Source organism: Doryrhamphus excisus, linkage group LG12, assembly GCF_037039965.1.
Source record: "Doryrhamphus excisus strain RoL-2023G ecotype Guam linkage group LG12, RoL_Dexc_Guam_v1.1, whole genome shotgun sequence".
Taxonomy (NCBI): Eukaryota; Metazoa; Chordata; class Actinopteri; order Syngnathiformes; family Syngnathidae; genus Doryrhamphus; species Doryrhamphus excisus.
This window is the reverse complement of record NC_136368.1, coordinates 11,271,747-11,289,975: the sequence shown is the minus strand read 5'-3', so window position 1 is coordinate 11,289,975 and position 18,229 is coordinate 11,271,747. Positions and strand designations below refer to the sequence as shown.

The following is an 18,229-nucleotide window of genomic DNA, read 5'->3' as shown; positions in this document are numbered from 1 at the left end:
ATAAACATGCCTTGAGCATTGTAACACACCAGTGTCACAGTGAGGAGGCTCAGTGTAACCCCTGTGCTACCTTTCAGTTTCCATTCACAATTGAGATAGTACAGAAATCACACAAGCTTGATCTGAAAAAATATCATTTCTCTTTGCATTTTAATACAAGTTTCACATACAGATGACAGTTTTGTCAAAATGTTTCATATTACTGCGGCCCTGAAAATTGCCAATGCTGTCCAATTTGCAATCTCACTTAGATCTACACTTATTCAGTTTGTATTTTCTGTAGTGAAGCCACTCTTACACTGATGCCCAATGTCCGCTCAAGTTTAATAATGGCTGATTTATCCATCATGCCTTGTAGTAACACCAGAGTGTCTCTCAGGACTCCAAATTATCCTTTCACATCTGCTGCTGTTCTCTGCTGCTCCTGTGTGACACCCTTACACCACACACGGTGACAGTTGGACACACCAGACTACAGCAGGCTTAAGGCAGGCCTGTTTGGATTGATTAGACTTTCATAAATTAAGCGATGATGCACTTAAAGAGCAATGATGGAGACAGACTTGCTATTTGATTGTTCGGTCATCCCAGTAAACGTGCCTTGAGTCTACAATCTGGATAACAGTCACTGCTTTGTTACGTTACATGCATACATTTTAAAAACGGTCACTAAATATGCTCAACTTCACTGATGTCCAGCAACTCAATAACAATTTATGGCAGCATGGCACTTATTTAGCAAATAATGACCTTAAAATAACCACTTTTGATTAAGAAAGTTTGCGTCAGTGCATGTATTATTCATCCATCACTTCACAACATTTCACAATGGATGTCCTGCAGCCTTACCGGTGTACCCACTACCATTGTGGAGCTTCATTGTGGGGTGCATCACCCTTCACTCATTGACTTGCCGTATTCGGTGGTACCTCGGTTTTCGTTATTAATTGGTTCCTAAATGTCTGACGAAAACTGTTTCTTGGAAACTATAACCAATCTTGACTTTTGACTTGCTTTTTCTTTATTAGTGACCTCAACCAAGAAAAAAATCACGACTTTTGTTCCAAAAGTGTTTTGCTTGTAGACCATGCACTATATCAACGCCAAATTTCTACGAAACATTTTAGTCAAAGACTGAGTCATTAGACAAGTAGGGCATTCAAAAACATTCACAGCAGTTTTTCTTTAGAAAATGCCCATTATTTATTTTTCTCATACTTTGCAACGGTGTCATTGGATATGGAGACGCATTCCAGAACTACACCATACTCCATATCAAGAGCAGCAGCCAGTAACGAGGTCCTCTGCAATTGTGTGCAGTTTTACCGAATGTACAATTCTGTATGCAGACTTTGAGGAAGCTATCTGAGCTTTTTGTTTACACAGGGAGTTTTTGTAAAGCACTTTCCTGCTTTTAGTATTCACAAACATTCCTCTTGGAAAAACACTGGTTTCTTTCCAACTTGACTGGTGTAAGTGGTCTTCAAGTGTGTTGAATTTATTGGTTTTCATCCTATCTGCTGCCAGTGTTTTGGGACATAACACACAGAGTTTTTTTTCATCATCTTCTACAACATTAACCATTAATCCAAGCCTTTCTCATCTAGGATTTTGGGAGTGAATCATTGTTCACTTCAACTTTTAGCTTGTTAGTTTCCGATAAGTCGTACAGTTTGCTTCATTCAACTTCATTCTCCAAAACTAAACCTTCAACCTTGGCAGTGTGAATTGTTACTTGTTACCCTGGCACCTCCGTTTTTGTTATTAATTTGTTCCAAAAGTTCAGATGAAACCCAGAATGTATGAAACTTAACCAATTTTTCTCTTAGAATACAATGTAAATTCAAAAACAAATATTTACAAAAATACATTTTATAGAGAATAATTGCAATTTTACATGCAGAAAACAATGCAAAATAATAATAAAAATCAAATAATCAAATCATCTTACCTTAGCAACAATATAAGCATAGGTCTTTGAATCATGACAAATGCAAATCTAAAATTGTCACCCTTATATAACCCACAGGCTTGGTGAAAGGCCATGCCCAATGCAGTGGCGTAACAAAATGGCTATAAATCTTCAGGGTGCAACAGTTAACTATACAGAAAAGATAATGTGAGTGAAAGGAGTTTTTGCCTGAAGTTGGGTTTTTTATGTCCTACAGAGAGCTGAACATTGTGTGACATGCTCAACTACTTTAATATTCACAATATTCCCAATTATAATCATGTGAATAATTCATCCTAGCCCATCATTCATAGAATGATGCATGACATTCCTTTGTATATAATGTCTCATTCAATGTTAACACAAGCCCAATATATTTAGTTCTTTGTTTATTCTGTCTATTCTGCCAGACTACTCATTTGTAATTGTGATAAAACAGCCCTGCAGCTAGTGTTTTGGACATTGTAGATGTAAATAAACATTTACATCTTAATAAATTAGAATATCATGCCAAGGATATTTGATGTCAGGCGTTCACTTTAGACAAAGAGACTAGTTAAAGACTTTTTTTTCATAAATCAAATAATACAATTGAAATACAAGCCCAAAACGTATGATACAAATATTTTTAGGAAAATGAAAGGGATTCTGCATTTAACATTAGATTCCGTTTTTATTGGCCAATTCTGCGATTCAGTTAACGCGGAAATCATAGGGCCCTTAAAACAGGCTGGATGACAAAAACGTTCACTCTGTGCATATGTCTCAACATCTGGGCATGTTGGTTCTATAGCACGTCACTCACTCAGTCTCTTTGTCTCATTGAGGAGAGATGCGGTCTATGTACATGCTATGTGTGTGTCATGTGCTACAGAATTGAATACTGTCTTTGTGTCTATTGTGTATACAACCAACGAGTCCGGGTGTACCCCGCCTCTTGCCCAAAGACAGCTGGGATAGGCTCCCGCATACCCGCGACCTTAGTGAGGATAAGCGGTAGAAAATGGATAGATGGATAGATGTGCATAAAACACAATCTGACGTTAATTTCAGCCCATTTGCACATCTTAATTCTTTTACATGAAAAAGTTTGTAACAAAGACAATTAAATACATAATACAATATATGGTAGAACACCTCATTGTGCACCAAATGTATTTTGCTGTATCCAAAACATGCACTTTGACCAAACTCCAAGAAAATGCAAACGTAAACAGCGTACTTGATTGGGTACTAAAAGGAAGTGTGTATACAAATGAGCTGACATCTGCATTGGCACACACAGTTTTTCGTTCATTTTACAGTTTTTTGGATATTCAGATAATGAAATTGCTTGACATTCCCATTACAATATTAAATTATCTTGAGAAATTAAAGTTTATTGCTTTCGATATGGTGTACGCATTATTATGGCATATATTATCAGAATAATGTTGACAATAATATTGTTTATCAGCATTCATTTGTAGGACAGTGGTTGTCCAGCAAAATGTCGTAATTCAAGAAAGGTGCTGACAATTGAGGTAACTGACTGTCTTTTGTCAAGTGCTTATTAAACAGTATTGGTTCTCTAATGTACATCTCGCTGTTTCTTGTTGAACTGAGCCGCTGTGCTTACACGCTTGTGACTGATCCTCGGCGGACGAGCTTCTGCTTCAGTGTGTTAATGCATGCAGGGATTTGGAGTTTGTCAAAGATCCTCCTGAGTTTTGCATGTGAATGGCTGTGTGGTACCATGTTGCTTTCCTTCTCTCTCTGATTTCTATCTCACTGTGGTTTTGATAAGGGCCCAGTTCGGGTAACCGCATGATTGAAGTGCTTCTCCGATGTGTTTGTGATCCCTCGGCTTCCCGTTTGTCCTTGTGTGCATATTGTGATCCGAATGATGTTGGGTTCTGATAACTCCCTGCTTGTGTTCCAGTGAGAGCTGGGAATAAAAGACTGTATCGATTTGTGTCTGTTTTTTCACTATTCTTCATTGTTGATGCTCCTATCATCTTTATTGTGCGCCGCAAAGTCCAAGAAGGTCAAACCACTTCGTCTGACAACCTCCCTTGTGAACCTGATGTAGCTGTCCACTATTTCAGGTCTTATGAATGCTTGTGTTTTGATTTGGACTCAGGCTATATCCGCATCGTTAAATCAATGGCTGGCAACTGTTCCTACTCCTGGGATCACAGCTCTGGTTTCTACTGGCGACTATAGGGGGATACTGGTGAGGCCAGAACACAGGAATGACAGTTGCTGCACACACAAGCACGGCTGAACTATGGAGCCAGCAGAAAAACACTTGAGTTTAATTCTGGTTTGACTCTTACAGTAAGGAACAAATGTTTCTGTCTTTGGATGGGAAGTTGTGGGCTTCAGTTATTGTTGGTTTTCAAAAGGGCCGTGCACCATAATTTTATATCCCTGTGGCTTCTATGATCTACATAAATCAAACACAGGCTTGGAATACTTAAGGTATAATTACACACACACACTCAAACTGAAGAGATTTTGGTTGCAACCATAAACCTCCGCTCCTGGCCACCAAGAACAAAATATTTCACCATTAATGGTTACACACAGAGCACCAAAAGGAAACAGCCATTTCAGATTGGGGGTGTGGGGGATGGAGTATAATAAATGAGAGAGTGGGGGGATGTAGGGATCGGACTCCAGATGGGGGGGTAGGATGCCGCAGGCACATCTGCACCATGCCTCAGTTCCCGTCTGTGGTTTCTGGCTCGGCATGTTGACACCAACACCAGCTAACAGCAAAGATGTCACTTTTTGTTTACACTGGAATAGTTGCATACCCGGAGTCCTCCAGAGTTAAAGGCTCTGCAATGACTTTTGAATTTTATTATACGTAGACGTTGTAGACATCAAATTTAGATGTTTAAACCGGCAATGCAGTTGTTACAGATTGTTGGAACTAACAATTATTTAAATAATCAGTAAATTCTTTCATCCATCCATTTTCTACCGCTTATCCTCACAAATGCCACGGGCGTGCTGGAGCCTATCCCAGCTGTCTTCGGGCGAGAGGGGGGATACACCCTGGACTAGTCGCCAGCCAGTCACAGGGCACATATAGACAAACAACCATTCACACTCACATTCATACCTATGGACAATTTGGAGTCGCCAATTAACCTAGCATGTTTTTGCAATGTGGGAGGGAACTGGAGTCCCTGGAGAAAACCCACGCATGCACGGAGAGAACATGCAAACGCCACACAGAGATGCCTGATGGGGTAATCGAACCTGGGTCTCCTAGCTGTGTGGCCTGCGCGCTAACCACTCCTCAACATGCAGCCGAATCAGTAAATTATTTATTGTTTCTTCTTTGGATGTTCTTTTTGTGACACATCTGATGAGCCAAAAGACCCCAGGTTGTCTGAAAGTCTGTAAAAGCTTCTGCCAAATACTTTTCAGGTGTAAGCTTTATGACCTACTTTTCTAGATGCTTTTTTATTTTGGGCCATCTTGTACACACAGTATATGGAACACAAAGAGAAATGTGAACACAATATGTCGTGACCTACTTCTGCATTTCTCCATTGGAATCCTATTTTTTTCCTCTGGATAAACCTACCAGTTAAATCAACTAAACTAAACTAGAAAAGAAATTAAGATGCTCCAATTTCTTGTTGAACTTCAACGTAACTGCCCTAATAAATGAGACTCAACAATGTGGTATAACAACCATAAAAAAATACACACAGTCTCTTCTCCAACTCGACTCCAGACAGCATCATGAAGGCTCAGGTGGCAGTGTTACCTGATGCGGTAGTGTACCCTCTTGAAGGGTATGTTTGCCAGCTCTGGTAGTCATATGCCTATTTTATTGATGGTTCACACCAATAGAAGGCAGGAATACACACGTGCACGCTTACTTGGCTTGTTTTTCATCAGACACAGACATTTTCTTATGTCTTGTCTTACTTAATTCTACTTTGCATTGACAATTGTCAAGCAATAAACAACATAAGAATGTGTCATGGTCCGTGGCAATGACAATGGACAAAAATCCACAAGTTGATGCAAGTTGATGTCTTAAAAATGCCACATTCTGAAAAACCCCAACTAATTATAGGGCCCTAGGAACAATAAGCTTTGTGTTTGTGTGAAAGAAAATAACTTCCTCATTCCCTTCCAAAGAAACCAACTGAATAGAATGTTGTCACCGTTAGTGATGGGAATTTAAGATACGATTCTTTCGGCCCGCAAACATCTCACCTGCTTGTTTGTCCCTATAATGCACACAGTGATGAACTTCACCATATCTGGCATACATAGAGGAGATCTTTGTTGACAATTTAGTGACATGGTCGGTATGTTTGTCAAGTAAGTGCGCACATTTAAGTGTTTTTTGTATCACACATCATGATCAACAGAGGTGAAATATTCACCGAGCAGGTGAGCGGAAGTGAGCTCCGCCTCTGTAACGCCGTGTGTCTGAACGCTGTTACTACCCCTCTACCCCAACAGTACCAAGAAGGCACAGCTTGGAGTCTTCCTGGGAAAACATGCATAGATGTTCAACATGAGGCACAGGGGCAATTTTAAAATGTGGCACATTGCAGAAGTAAAATAAACAAAACAGCAAAAGTGGGGAAAGTAGAGCAAAAGGCATAATAGAACTAGGAAAAAGCTAATAACGCATTGTTTTATTCATTGTTTTATCTCGTGCATCATCTTGTCTTGTGAGCTGGTTGTCCTATGACACCCCTAGACATGACCCCTTTGGGTCTCAAATTTCACGTCACCATATATGTCGATGTCTGCCTAAGTGGACACTTTTTCACATACGACCAGGACTTGATGAGTTGGTCAGCTCATCAACTGGACCGACTTACACGGGTTACACTGTAGTTTCTAAAATGTGATGACATAGGAATACCAAATGAGCACAGCAACAGCAGGACAGAAGGTCAAATACAAACCAAAAAGTCATGCTGCATTGCAGTGTTGTGATAAACCTGCGGCGGCTATGTCGCACGGAATGTACAGTTTCACAGCATGCCTTCCAGAGGCACATACTCCATTATCCAATTATAGAAGTGACGTGTAATGTTTGTTGTATCTAGATTTATTTATGTTTTTCTAATTCTAATCACACTATATTATACTGCACGTTATGCCACAAAAACCACCTTCAAGTGACTTCCACTTTTGTCCTTTTGGTATATCTGCAAAGTGGAAGGTTGTATCATCAACAAGGTCACACAGCAGCAGGGTAGAAAGATGAATTGTCATGGGGGAGAAACATGCAGTGAGGACTGAGAACATTAATTAAACGAGATGAAATGTATGCTTTTATGGTTCAGTGCTGTGGAAATGTACTTTATTATGATGGGGTGGGGGATTCTGTATGAGCATACTTTATAATGCAAATGTTATTAAAGCGTCCTCCAGCATCTGTTGGGAAGTATTTCTTAGCTTAATTGGGTTGTGTTTTATATATATATATATATTTTTTTTTAGATGAGAGCATTTCATTCATGCTTTAAAGTGAAACTTTGACAACACAAGTTACAAGGTCACCCATCTCTGCAGTGTTGCCATGGCTACAGAATGATTACCTTAACGTGGATATAATAAAACACGGGGTGTGTTTTAAGTTGTTTTGGCCACATTTCAACCAAAGCAGCCCAAAATTATTTTCACTCCCAAACCTGAGCATTCCCTATTTACGTAGGTACCATGGCCATGCGTGTATTGACGTCACCATTTTTACAGAAATGTACGCATTGAACCTAAAAAAAAAACCCATAAAAAAAAATCCGTCTGGCACATCATAAACGATTGTGTCGCCCTACAGTGTGAGTATATAACTGTTGTCCCCACCCTTTCTTTAAGACCCTTGAGATGTCCTGCCTTAACACAGAGTAACCCATTGTTCCCAAGCATGTCTGAACACACACTCCAAATACTGTCGGTCAATTACCAGCCAAACATCCAAATCCGTAATGAAACAGCTCTGTCTCAGGCCGACATGGAGAGGGGCCACACCCAGCAGAGGGGTTTGATGAAGGCCTTGTAAACTGAAGGAAACTCCCATCGGAAGAAATACGTCATTCCTATTTTGACACTCTTCGTTTAGAATAGAAGCAGGCTTCTGTTTAGACCGAGGACTGTAACTGTAGGGGCCATTAGAGAATGGAAGCATTGGTTGAATAGGCTATATTGTCTTTTTGCGCACACTTTTTCCAAATATACGAACGCTCAATAAATGGCCAGTGACCATGTGTGGTATTAGATTCCCTGTTTACCATATTTTAGTCACTTTTTTCATAGTTTGTCTTGTCTTGCAACTTATGGTCAGGTGTGACTTGCATATAAAAATTATGGTTGTCAATCGATTAAAATATTTGATTGCGATTAATCACATTTTGCCCACAGTTAACTCACAATTAATCACATTTAATCGCAGCTAGAAATGTTTTTTATCCATCTAGCAGCTGTAACTCCAATTTTAGCTGACAAAGTAAACACAGAGATATAAAATGTTAAAAGCACTGGTTAGTTGGACACTCTTATGCCAAGGTAGCACTGTAGATGACAGTAAAAACAATACCTGCACTGCTCCAGTCTCTGGCCCAGCGACAGTAGATACAAATAACTTTGGTCTTACTACAAGACCCATCTGCCAGGGCTTTGAAGCTAACTTTACCAATTAAATATTCTTTTCTTTCTCCATTTCTGCTCAATATTTGTTCCAGCTTGTGGCTATAGAGTTACTGTGCTTCAACTTGAGACGAGGGTCAAACAGGAGGAGCGCACGTTAATCGCCTGTCAAAAAAATTTCAGCCGTTAAAGGAAACTTTCATTAGCGTCATTAACGCATTAACTTTGACAGTCAAAATATAAATATTTAACATGTTTTTGAACATTCTTACTGAGTAAACAAACCAAGGAGCGATCATTACCACCAACTGCACGAGGGCACTCTAGTCTTATTATGACAGCGATATGTTGCTTATGTGAAATTAGCTTATCCAGCCTCCCTGGTATGTTCTTTATGGGACCGTCTAGCTAAATAACTGTTTATTTTATGTGTTTGCTGTTGTATAGTTGGTTAAAGGCTAAATTATGCTCCTGTGCCAAGGCGCCAGTGTAAGCAACGCCAGCTGTCTCCGTCCCCTCCGAGCCCTCCAGCGGAGCTTGACATGCACCTCATAAAAACTCTAACCTCGCAATGGCAATACAGCTTTCGGAGATGCGATTGGTCGGCTTTTCCTGTTTTTCCCTCTTGCAGAAGCAGAAAAAGTCTGCCACAACAAAAGAAATGGAATACGTTGGAAAAGTGGAAAAGTTCGCAAACACAGACACACGTCCCGATAGTCACACAGAATCTGACACACACAGTTTTATTGGCAATGTTAGCACCAGTGGTAGTTCAAACAGAGTTAGCTCGCACCAACATCTCTTCCTTTCCACACTCGTAGTGACAACAAATAACACTGACAGCGAGATGCATTCACGGAGAATATAGTTATGACCATGGACAACGTACACAGTATCTTAACGTATGTTAATGTATGAAAGACACACGTTGGTCGTACGGACTGCGCATGAAGACCCACTAAGTGCATGTGTTTGCCATGAAAAAAAATGTAAACACCCGTAAACACACATGCGTTTTTTTTGCATTTCGACCGGCCTAAGAGTCCATACGATGGGTTGAGACCGAGCCATCAGGAAAACACTGCCCATGGCGGTTTATTGGTAAATTGCACATTAAGTGTACGTCGCGGTCCAGAGAGCGATAAATGAATCGAGACACTCTCAGAAGATTAAATGTCTGTTCTTGGTCTTGGAATTTTTTGAATTTCGAAATAAATGCAGCTTAGATGGAGGGCCGAAGACACTGCAGGTTTCTTCATTGTCTTATGTAACTTATACCCTGGAGGAACTTATACTACTGGAAAATAGTGTAACTTCTCTTTCATGTTTTTTTTTTTTTGCACCACTTTGCAAACAATGGGGAATTTTTAATGTTGCTTTGTGTGCATAATTTGCGAAGAGTTAAATCATTTTGACTGTATCATTATGGGTGGTCATGTGTAGGTACACAGTAGTGCTGACAGGGAGAGCAATGATGACAATTCTGCAGACCGATGAGTACATTTTTTTGCGTGTCCCTCGCAGCGCTCCATAAACCGAACCTTTTTTGGCCTCACTGTTGATAATGAATGTTGTTTATATAGCACTATTTACTGTATGAGCCAACATCTTCCCTCTCCTCCCATCACTTTTCATGAGTGTTAGTGCACTAACACATGGAGGCACAAGCTGCTTCTACACGCCACTTAAGCACAACATGATGGTTCACACTGAATGTGTGTGAACGTGTACAAGTAGCCGACTTGCATTCCGCCGTTCAGATACTCCAACTGTCAAGTCAGTGCATACGTACAGTCGTAGCAAGGGCAAAGAAAAGTACTTAATTGGACATTTTTTTTTGTAATGTGGCATCATAGCAGCTATTTTACTTTCTTTTCAGTGAAACCATAAAACATTTGACACAGAAGATCCTAAAAGTGTGATTCATTGTGTGTGTGTGTGTGTGTGTGTGTGCGTGCAGGATGTGACAAAGAGGCTTTTCCCCATTGTCAGCACTTTCTCTTTGTGACTTTTGTGCTGGTGTAGTTCCCAAGTGTTTTTAGCTTTTTGCATATCCCCATGTGGTGCTGACCAGTTCTAACTTGTCAAGTTCAGAAAAAGTAAACCCTTGCAAAAAAAGAAAGTCAGCTTCAGTACATTTTTGAAGTGTACAAAAAAATCTTCAACTTAACTTTCCTATAATAATGGCCCAAGTCATATTTTCAATGTTTTTTAAATTTATGAACCACACCTTAATTTATTGCATTCACACCTTGGACTTTTTTGTGTGTATAAAATATATGGTTGGCTTTTCTGCTATTCTTCCTTAATAACTAGCACTGGCATTGAAGCAACTTAATTAAAATGGAATATTGTAGCAGTGCTGCCCTCTGGTGGTCATTGGGAAGTATAACAAAAACACTGCCGGCCATTTAGTCTGTACCATAAATAATTGTTATTGAATTTAGTCTGCGTTAACACACACATGCGCCCCCATAGACGTGTGCACACACAATCAATAACTAAAGAGTCACAAGTGCATTTAATAGAGCATGTTGTTAATTAAAATAGTGTCCCAGGGTGTGTCTGTGTGCAGAAATCTAGGTCAGCGTCAGAGGCATTGTTTAATGGCTTATTGGGACCCTTGTTAGCGAGTTTGTGTGCAGCCAGTGGTTACTGAGCCATTGGCCTAATTCATTGCTGGAGTACCCGGGAGTGGAGTTTTGTAGTCATGCATCTCTATCACGCACAGGCTGACACTCTTTCTCCCCTAATCACACACTCACTTTATTCCCTCTCTTCATTTCAGTGTCTGAAATAGCTTTTTAGTCCTATAGTGTTTTCGTATCACCTCTGTCAAATTACATGCATCCCCCCACCCCCACCCACTCTCATTCCACCTGCTGTAATCGGCCTGGGTGTCCAAAAAGCTTCAAGAAGGTCAGGACCAACTAGACACTATCAAGTCCCACATAAATCAACACGTTGCCTCTCAAAAGCTCTCAAAGGCTCTTTTCCTTCCGTCTCGATTCTTGTCTCACTCACGCCGTCTCGCCGGCTTCTGCACGGAATGAGATGCAGCTAAGTGCTTTACAAACGTGACATCCTCACTTGGTAATTAAGCTGCCGTCGTACTGAAGTATTTAGGCAACACAGGAAGTTATGATACTGTTGTAACGAGCTGGTCCTCAAAGTGGCGTGTTGAACTTGGGAGACATTTGTTATTTTGGCTGTTTTTCACAATGACATCAACACCTACTGTTGCTTTCATAGAGCGTATGTGTATGTGTTGTGTTGTGTTCAAGATTGTTCAAGATCCAATTCTAGAAGTGACGTGTTGTGTTCAAGATTTCCGACTGTCTGAGGCTGTGTATTCTTGCAGAGAGGTCAGTTGAGTTTGCTAGATTTAATTATAGCGTAGATTTAATTCCCATATATCTTGAAACATACACAAAAAAAATTGAATTGAAAAATATTAAAACAAATTCCAAGTACTTTAAAATAGGGAGTTATTTTTCAATCAGTATAATAAAAAATGTATAATACATTTTTTTTAATAAATAAAGGGTATAAAATATATATTATATATATTTAATGTAGGCTCTATCCAACTACAAAAAAGTCTGATTTGTAAATGTTTTAGAAATAAGTGATGGAGTGCAGCTGCGAAATTGAGTGACAATGGAATACTGCAACAAATAACATATCTCTTAAAATGGAGTGAATGATTATACCTTTTTTTTCACCGCCAGTATTGCATTCATATTGTGAATTACTCTAGCTCTCTTCAAGTGGAAAAAAAGAACTAACCACTGAGTCTATTTTTAGGATTTAGTGATTTTCAGGCAGTCGACTGAGTTCCAACAGATGGGTTCCCCACCGCAGCCTTGGGTTCTTTGCCTGTGAGTGTTGGAGGCAGTTGTTTTCGTCAATGAGTCTGTTTTTTAGTCAAGCCTAAGAGTAGGGCATCTGGAGTTGAAATGTTATTTGGAGTCTTAAATCCCTGCTGTTTAAAACCTTAGCATGTTGTATTTTAGCAGCGTGTCTCTTTCTTGCTGCCAGCTCAGCAAAGTGAAGCACATTATAGAGTAGGTGACATGTCTGCTGTGTGTGCTGTATCTGCATGGGGCCACCGATATTCGTTATTCGTTAGCTTCTATTTGTAAACAAATAGTCATCCAAACAGGAAAGGAGTGAGGTTGTTCAAACCAAATGTTTCCACTGCAGAGATAGTGGTGGTAATTGGCCAGCCGTAGGTTCTGTCACTATTGCATATATTTTTCCTCCTTTCTTATACCTTTTTGCCTGTCAACTTTCACTTTATTCGACTTTATTCACTTCACTTATTTATGATGACCATCCAGGCTGTGCGGCCACAGTATTTCAGAGCCATTGGAAAGCACATGGTTAGAGTTCACATATTCGTTGGTAATATTCTGCATTATACGTTGGTAGTGTATGGTCTATTTTTATCCACCGATTGCATTGCTGTGTGTGTGGAGTTCTTGTGCCAACAGGAGTAGGAATTGTGTGTGATGTGGTGACGCTCTGCTATTCATGGCTAAGATGGGCTACCTTATACAGATACACTACATTTGATTACACTTGATGACACAATGATCTTTTAACACTAGTTAAGCAAAATGTGTTATTGTGACTAACAATTTTACAATATATTCCCTGTTATGATACGTAGGTTCAGATATTGTGTACAGTCACTCACACGTTTTTTACTGTTTTTTTTCCCTATTGTGAAGAGACATGCTCCTTTACATGCACATCTCCATCTCTTATTAGAGTCTCTCCTCAGTCAGTTATCTCACCAGTATTATGTTGGCCTCCTGCTGCTATACTTTATACAAGCTACTTTTGCTTCTTTTTCTAGGGCATCTTTCCAGCACCCTGCTGTATAAAGTTGTGTTTATTTTTAGACACTTCTTAGTTAGAGTCCTCCTTATGCTATATATACATATATATATCGGTCATTATACAGGTTCTGTCAGGCAATTACTGTGTGACCTTTATTTAGCATTGACAAAGTGAGTTAATGAATTGAATTCATTATCAGACTCACTAGTTATGTCCAACCTGTTTCATTGTCCTGCTGCAGAAGTAGAACTAATTATAGTGTACCCCCTTTAAGTTGACAACCCTCGGACTGGCTGACTTGTTTTTCCAAAAAAGGACAAAGCTCCACTTGTGAATTATAATTATGATGAAAAATTTCATGTTAGTAGTATAGAGTTGAAATATTAAAGAAAAAACTTTTTTTTTCAAACGTTGCAATGTTTTGGAAGATTGGAAGATTCAAAAAGGAGGGTGGGAACAAAGACCCAGCCCAATCTTGGAGCTACATTATGCTTTTAATATAAATATTAAAAAAAAAGCTATGTAAAAAATGATCTTGAATGAAAATAATTAGCTTTCCTTTTTTGATATCTATTATTTCCATTATTTTGAATCTCGCACCCAGGCCTTGAGTTTAATGCCCGTGGTTTCACTCCATTAATGAAAACAACTAGCCTCAGATTAATCAAATAACCAAATAATTCAGGTGCAGCTTACAGTGTGCACCTTGGAATGTCTCAGCCTTGTTAGGAGGAAACAGGTTATGCGTTTTTCTCAATGTCTTGATTCTTATGATCTCTCAGAAATCCATCATTTGCACAAACTTTGCTTCGGGAACACTTTTTAAAGTAGACTAAAAACACCAATCAAAACAGCTAAGCGTCTTTCACTCCAGCAGAAAGTTTTCCTCCTTAATACTTTCAACTGCCAAAACAAACTTTCGAAAGGGGGAACTCTGAGACGAATGTACAATTGTGTTGCAGAAAATGTCATGGCAATGCAGGCTGCGCAATGTTGTGCCTGCTGAATATGACAGTTTAACCAATTAGACAAGCGGAGAGGGCAAAATGGTGCCCATTTCCATTTTTAGCCTGGATCAGTCTCTAAATAATATTTGGGAAAATGGTGTGCCTTGTATACAAACCAACAATCATGATGGTGTTTTATCCCCTCGAATAACCAGGTGTCACTGTCAGTTACCATTATCGTGTAAAGGGAATTGATAGTGGTGTGTAATGTCAAGTATCAATTGGTTTGAGGACCTCTAAATAGGCCGTAATGGTTTGGATTTTGCAGACGTTGTATTGTATTGAAGGATATCCTTGAATGGCAACCAGTTGTAGCTGTAGAGGAGAAATGTAATGATATGTAAAGACTTTTTGTTGAATAATATGATAATAATAATTGACTTGGAACATTGTTTCTGTGTTCCTTAGGGTTCGCTGGTTCCTGGAGCATCAAAGGTGAGTTTTTCTTTTTTTTTTTATTTTGCTGTTCATGACATCATGAAATGCATTATATGCCAGAGAGAATTGCATACGTTAAGGATAGTCATATGGAATACTGACTTTTTGAACAAATGTATTTATTTTCCCATAACATCCCACCCATCTAACCGTTAATGTTTTATATCTTTTCTGAAACATGTTTGAACGTATAAATATGTATTAGTAACATGTTAAAATACCATTTGAAATGCTGCATAAGCAGTTTCTTATCCTTAGTTGACTTTGGCTGTAACTGTGTCACACAGCCACTAGAGGGAGACAATGTATTTTGTATGTCTGTTTGTCAGTGTGGATGGTACGCACATCTCCTGAATACTGTACTACAATGTAAACATATCAGCAATATGTTTTCTTTTATTGCATGTAATTTTAAAAAAATGCAAAATAAGTACAAAGAAGCAAAAACTTCTATTGGCTCTTATTCAAATCATTTTGCAGTCTAATAAATAATTCCCAAACTACAATATACATATAAATATCACAATATCAATAATGTAACTGCATGAACACAGGTATTTGGGAAAACAAACATGGAAGAGAACAAAAAAATATCAACCTCATCATGCCACTATCCATGTTTGCAACCAAAAACACATAAATACATACATTTGATATAATATAAAGAGATTAAGTAAAGATGCGAAAAGTGTAACCTAAAATCAAACTCTGGTCCACAGATGAGAATTGAACAGCGCTAGCCTTTGAGCTAAAAGGCTAAGCTGTCATCTTGTTGTGCTTTGCAGCTGTTAAGGCGTCAGGGAGTGAAGTTTACCAACATACAGCCACACCTACCACTGTTACATTTGCATGTATTAAATATATTGTTCATCAGGGGTCTCAAACTAGTGGGCAATATTTTGTGGCCCCCTACTTGGGATACAATTTTAGAGTTAGTGTGTCCCATGATTCTTAGTCCCACAAGACATAGTGTTAGGCACTTCAGCTTGCTTAAAGAAAGAGGCTCTTTAATTGGGCAAGCAATTGCAAACGCTTCACTTTCACAGTGTAAACTACAACACCATAACACCACAACATGTAACAGTTAACTCACACAGGACAACTTTGACTACAGGGAACAATAACTACTTTAACACGCAACTTTTTTTACAAAACAAATACCGCAAGGCATGCTGGGAAGCCACAATCTCTCCAAACGATGCTCCAGTATTTTTATATTTGTTGGTATTATGGAATACTTCATACCAGGAATACTTCGAACCTCCTAGGTTGTTTTTCTGTCCACCTTTGACGATGAACATGATTAATACAATATGAATAAAAACGAAGATTTTCTTCTGCAAGCCAAACATAAAGTATACCTTGTAACAGTCCAACTCAACCCCCTGCGGGCACAGCTAGCTGTTGATTTGGAACTCGTTTGAACTTTCTGAAAGTGAACTTTAGAGAGTTGTCTGAAAAGAGTCTCCACCTTCCCTTCTTTTTCCATACACACTACCTCCTCTTTTTTCTGATTTGTGATCAGGCAGACACAACATTAACCGAGGAGACCTGGAAACAGGAGGGAAGGGAGAGAGAGAGAGAGAGAGCGAGAGAGAGAGAGAAAGAAAGAGAGAGAGGGTTGGGTGGGAAAGTGAGCGCAGATACTATATTAACCAGAGAAGGAGACTAGACCCAAAGACGTGCTTCAGGTGTGTGAACATCATATCGCGTCAGAGCATGTATGATCAGTGATGAGGAGCGTGAAAACCACAAGCTGGTAGTGGGGGGAAGCAGCTGATGTATGATATAGGTCCAGGTTAGTGTGGTGCCGTGTAGTCAGTGTTACTCACAGAAAGCAGCCATGGCTCTTCTTACTAACGGCGCTCAGCATCTGGGCTCCTATTACTGCCTGATCCGACGCAGGTTCAAGAGGAGGCGCAAGAAACGCTCTGAACGCAAAGGTAACACTCAAAGTAGCCCTGATACACAGCAGCACTTCACAATGCTGCTGTTGTTTGAATGTTTTCTTTGTTTTTTTTGTTTTTTTTTACCAAAAAGGGAACGCGGTAGGTGCTACTTGGTGCTGGCTGTGTGAAACTGCCAATACTTAACTACTCAGTCTGAATGGCTTTAAATCTTGAACTTTCTTTTTTTGTCTTGCATTGCTTTACTTGATATTTAAATATTGTAATTTCAATATGTACACTGTGTATTGTGTCGTGTTGCAAATTAATTTCGGTTTCATCAATACTTTACAATACTTTTAGTTGAATTACTTACCTAAAATAAAGCATGAATGATATAATGAAACACAAATACATGATACTTGTGTGCAAAAGTACTGTATCAAAAACCTGTTTAAATAATGGAGGAGAGTATCAGAGACGGTCAACTCATGCCCATGAGGAAATTGAAATGATACCAGTATTTTTAAACATCAAATCCCATGGTGAAACACTCTAAATGTTCTCAAATTATCCTCATTATAAAGCTTTGTGCTTGGCTTTAACTCAGTGTTTCCTACAGGACTGCAACCTATATGTGGTGTTTAGTTATATATTATATATCTTATATCTTATATGTTATTAGTATTAAAGAAATGTCCATCTTTCCATTATCCCACAATTTGCTACGGCAACGCATGTCATTCTGAGAAATCTGAGACCGAAAATGGTGTTTGGCATAAAATGAACACACTTTATTACATCTTGTCAAGTACTGTTTAAATCTTGAACACGACAATAGTACACGTGACATGCATTGTTCTCACATGGTTATGCATTGTCACCACCACTTCCCGCATTCCTGAAGCGCCCACGACATTATTATTTGTTCCCGCAGCAAACATCAGCCGATAGCATGGACAGTTTAGAATAGAGAATTGCTGGCTAGAACAGACTTGAAGAGAAAAAGTTATTATTTATTTTTTTATTCAGATAATATTTAGATACGCAATGTCTGCATTGTTTAGACATAAGTTGCATTGTGTTCGTGTTGCGTTCACGGAAATTATGCGTGCTACAAATTTTGAACGTTTAGACTGCAGCCTGACTTTTGCATTTGTTGTATTTGTGAATTATTTGTCACAGTTGCAAAAATAATGAAAATAAGCCACTCAATAGATGTAACAGTTTCCATTATTTTTTATTTTTATTTTATTATTTTTTTTAGTACAAATCATTTTTTGTGGTATTAAGCTCAAAAAAGGGTTATTTTAAAAGTGTTAATTATGTTATTTTAACATAAGGAATATATTGACCATGAATCTTTAACATTAATTAGAAGTATTTTAGGGCGGAAATGCACCGATCGTTTTTGTTAAAGCAGAAATAGGTATGTTCTTATATAAGATAAGGTAAGATAAGATAAGATATGCCTTTATTCG

The 18,229-nt window shown here is 38.8% G+C and overlaps 1 protein-coding gene across 3 annotated transcripts in view; it reads left to right on the top strand.

Moving 5' to 3' along the window:
• The window catches only part of adarb1b (adenosine deaminase RNA specific B1b), a 100,578-nt gene that overhangs the window by 42,054 nt on the left and 40,295 nt on the right, over positions 1 to 18,229 (top strand). For 2 of the 3 annotated variants that reach the window (XM_078795488.1, XM_058081179.2), the window contains one exon: positions 14,833 to 14,859. Coding sequence is in view for 1 of the 3 variants with exons in the window: in XM_058081178.2 (XP_057937161.1) it covers positions 16,706 to 16,805 (100 nt within the window). In the remaining 2 variants the exon portion in view is untranslated. Of the gene's footprint in view, positions 1 to 14,832; positions 14,860 to 16,190; positions 16,806 to 18,229 lie in introns of those variants that run through there. The other variant, XM_058081178.2, reaches the window with a different exon arrangement.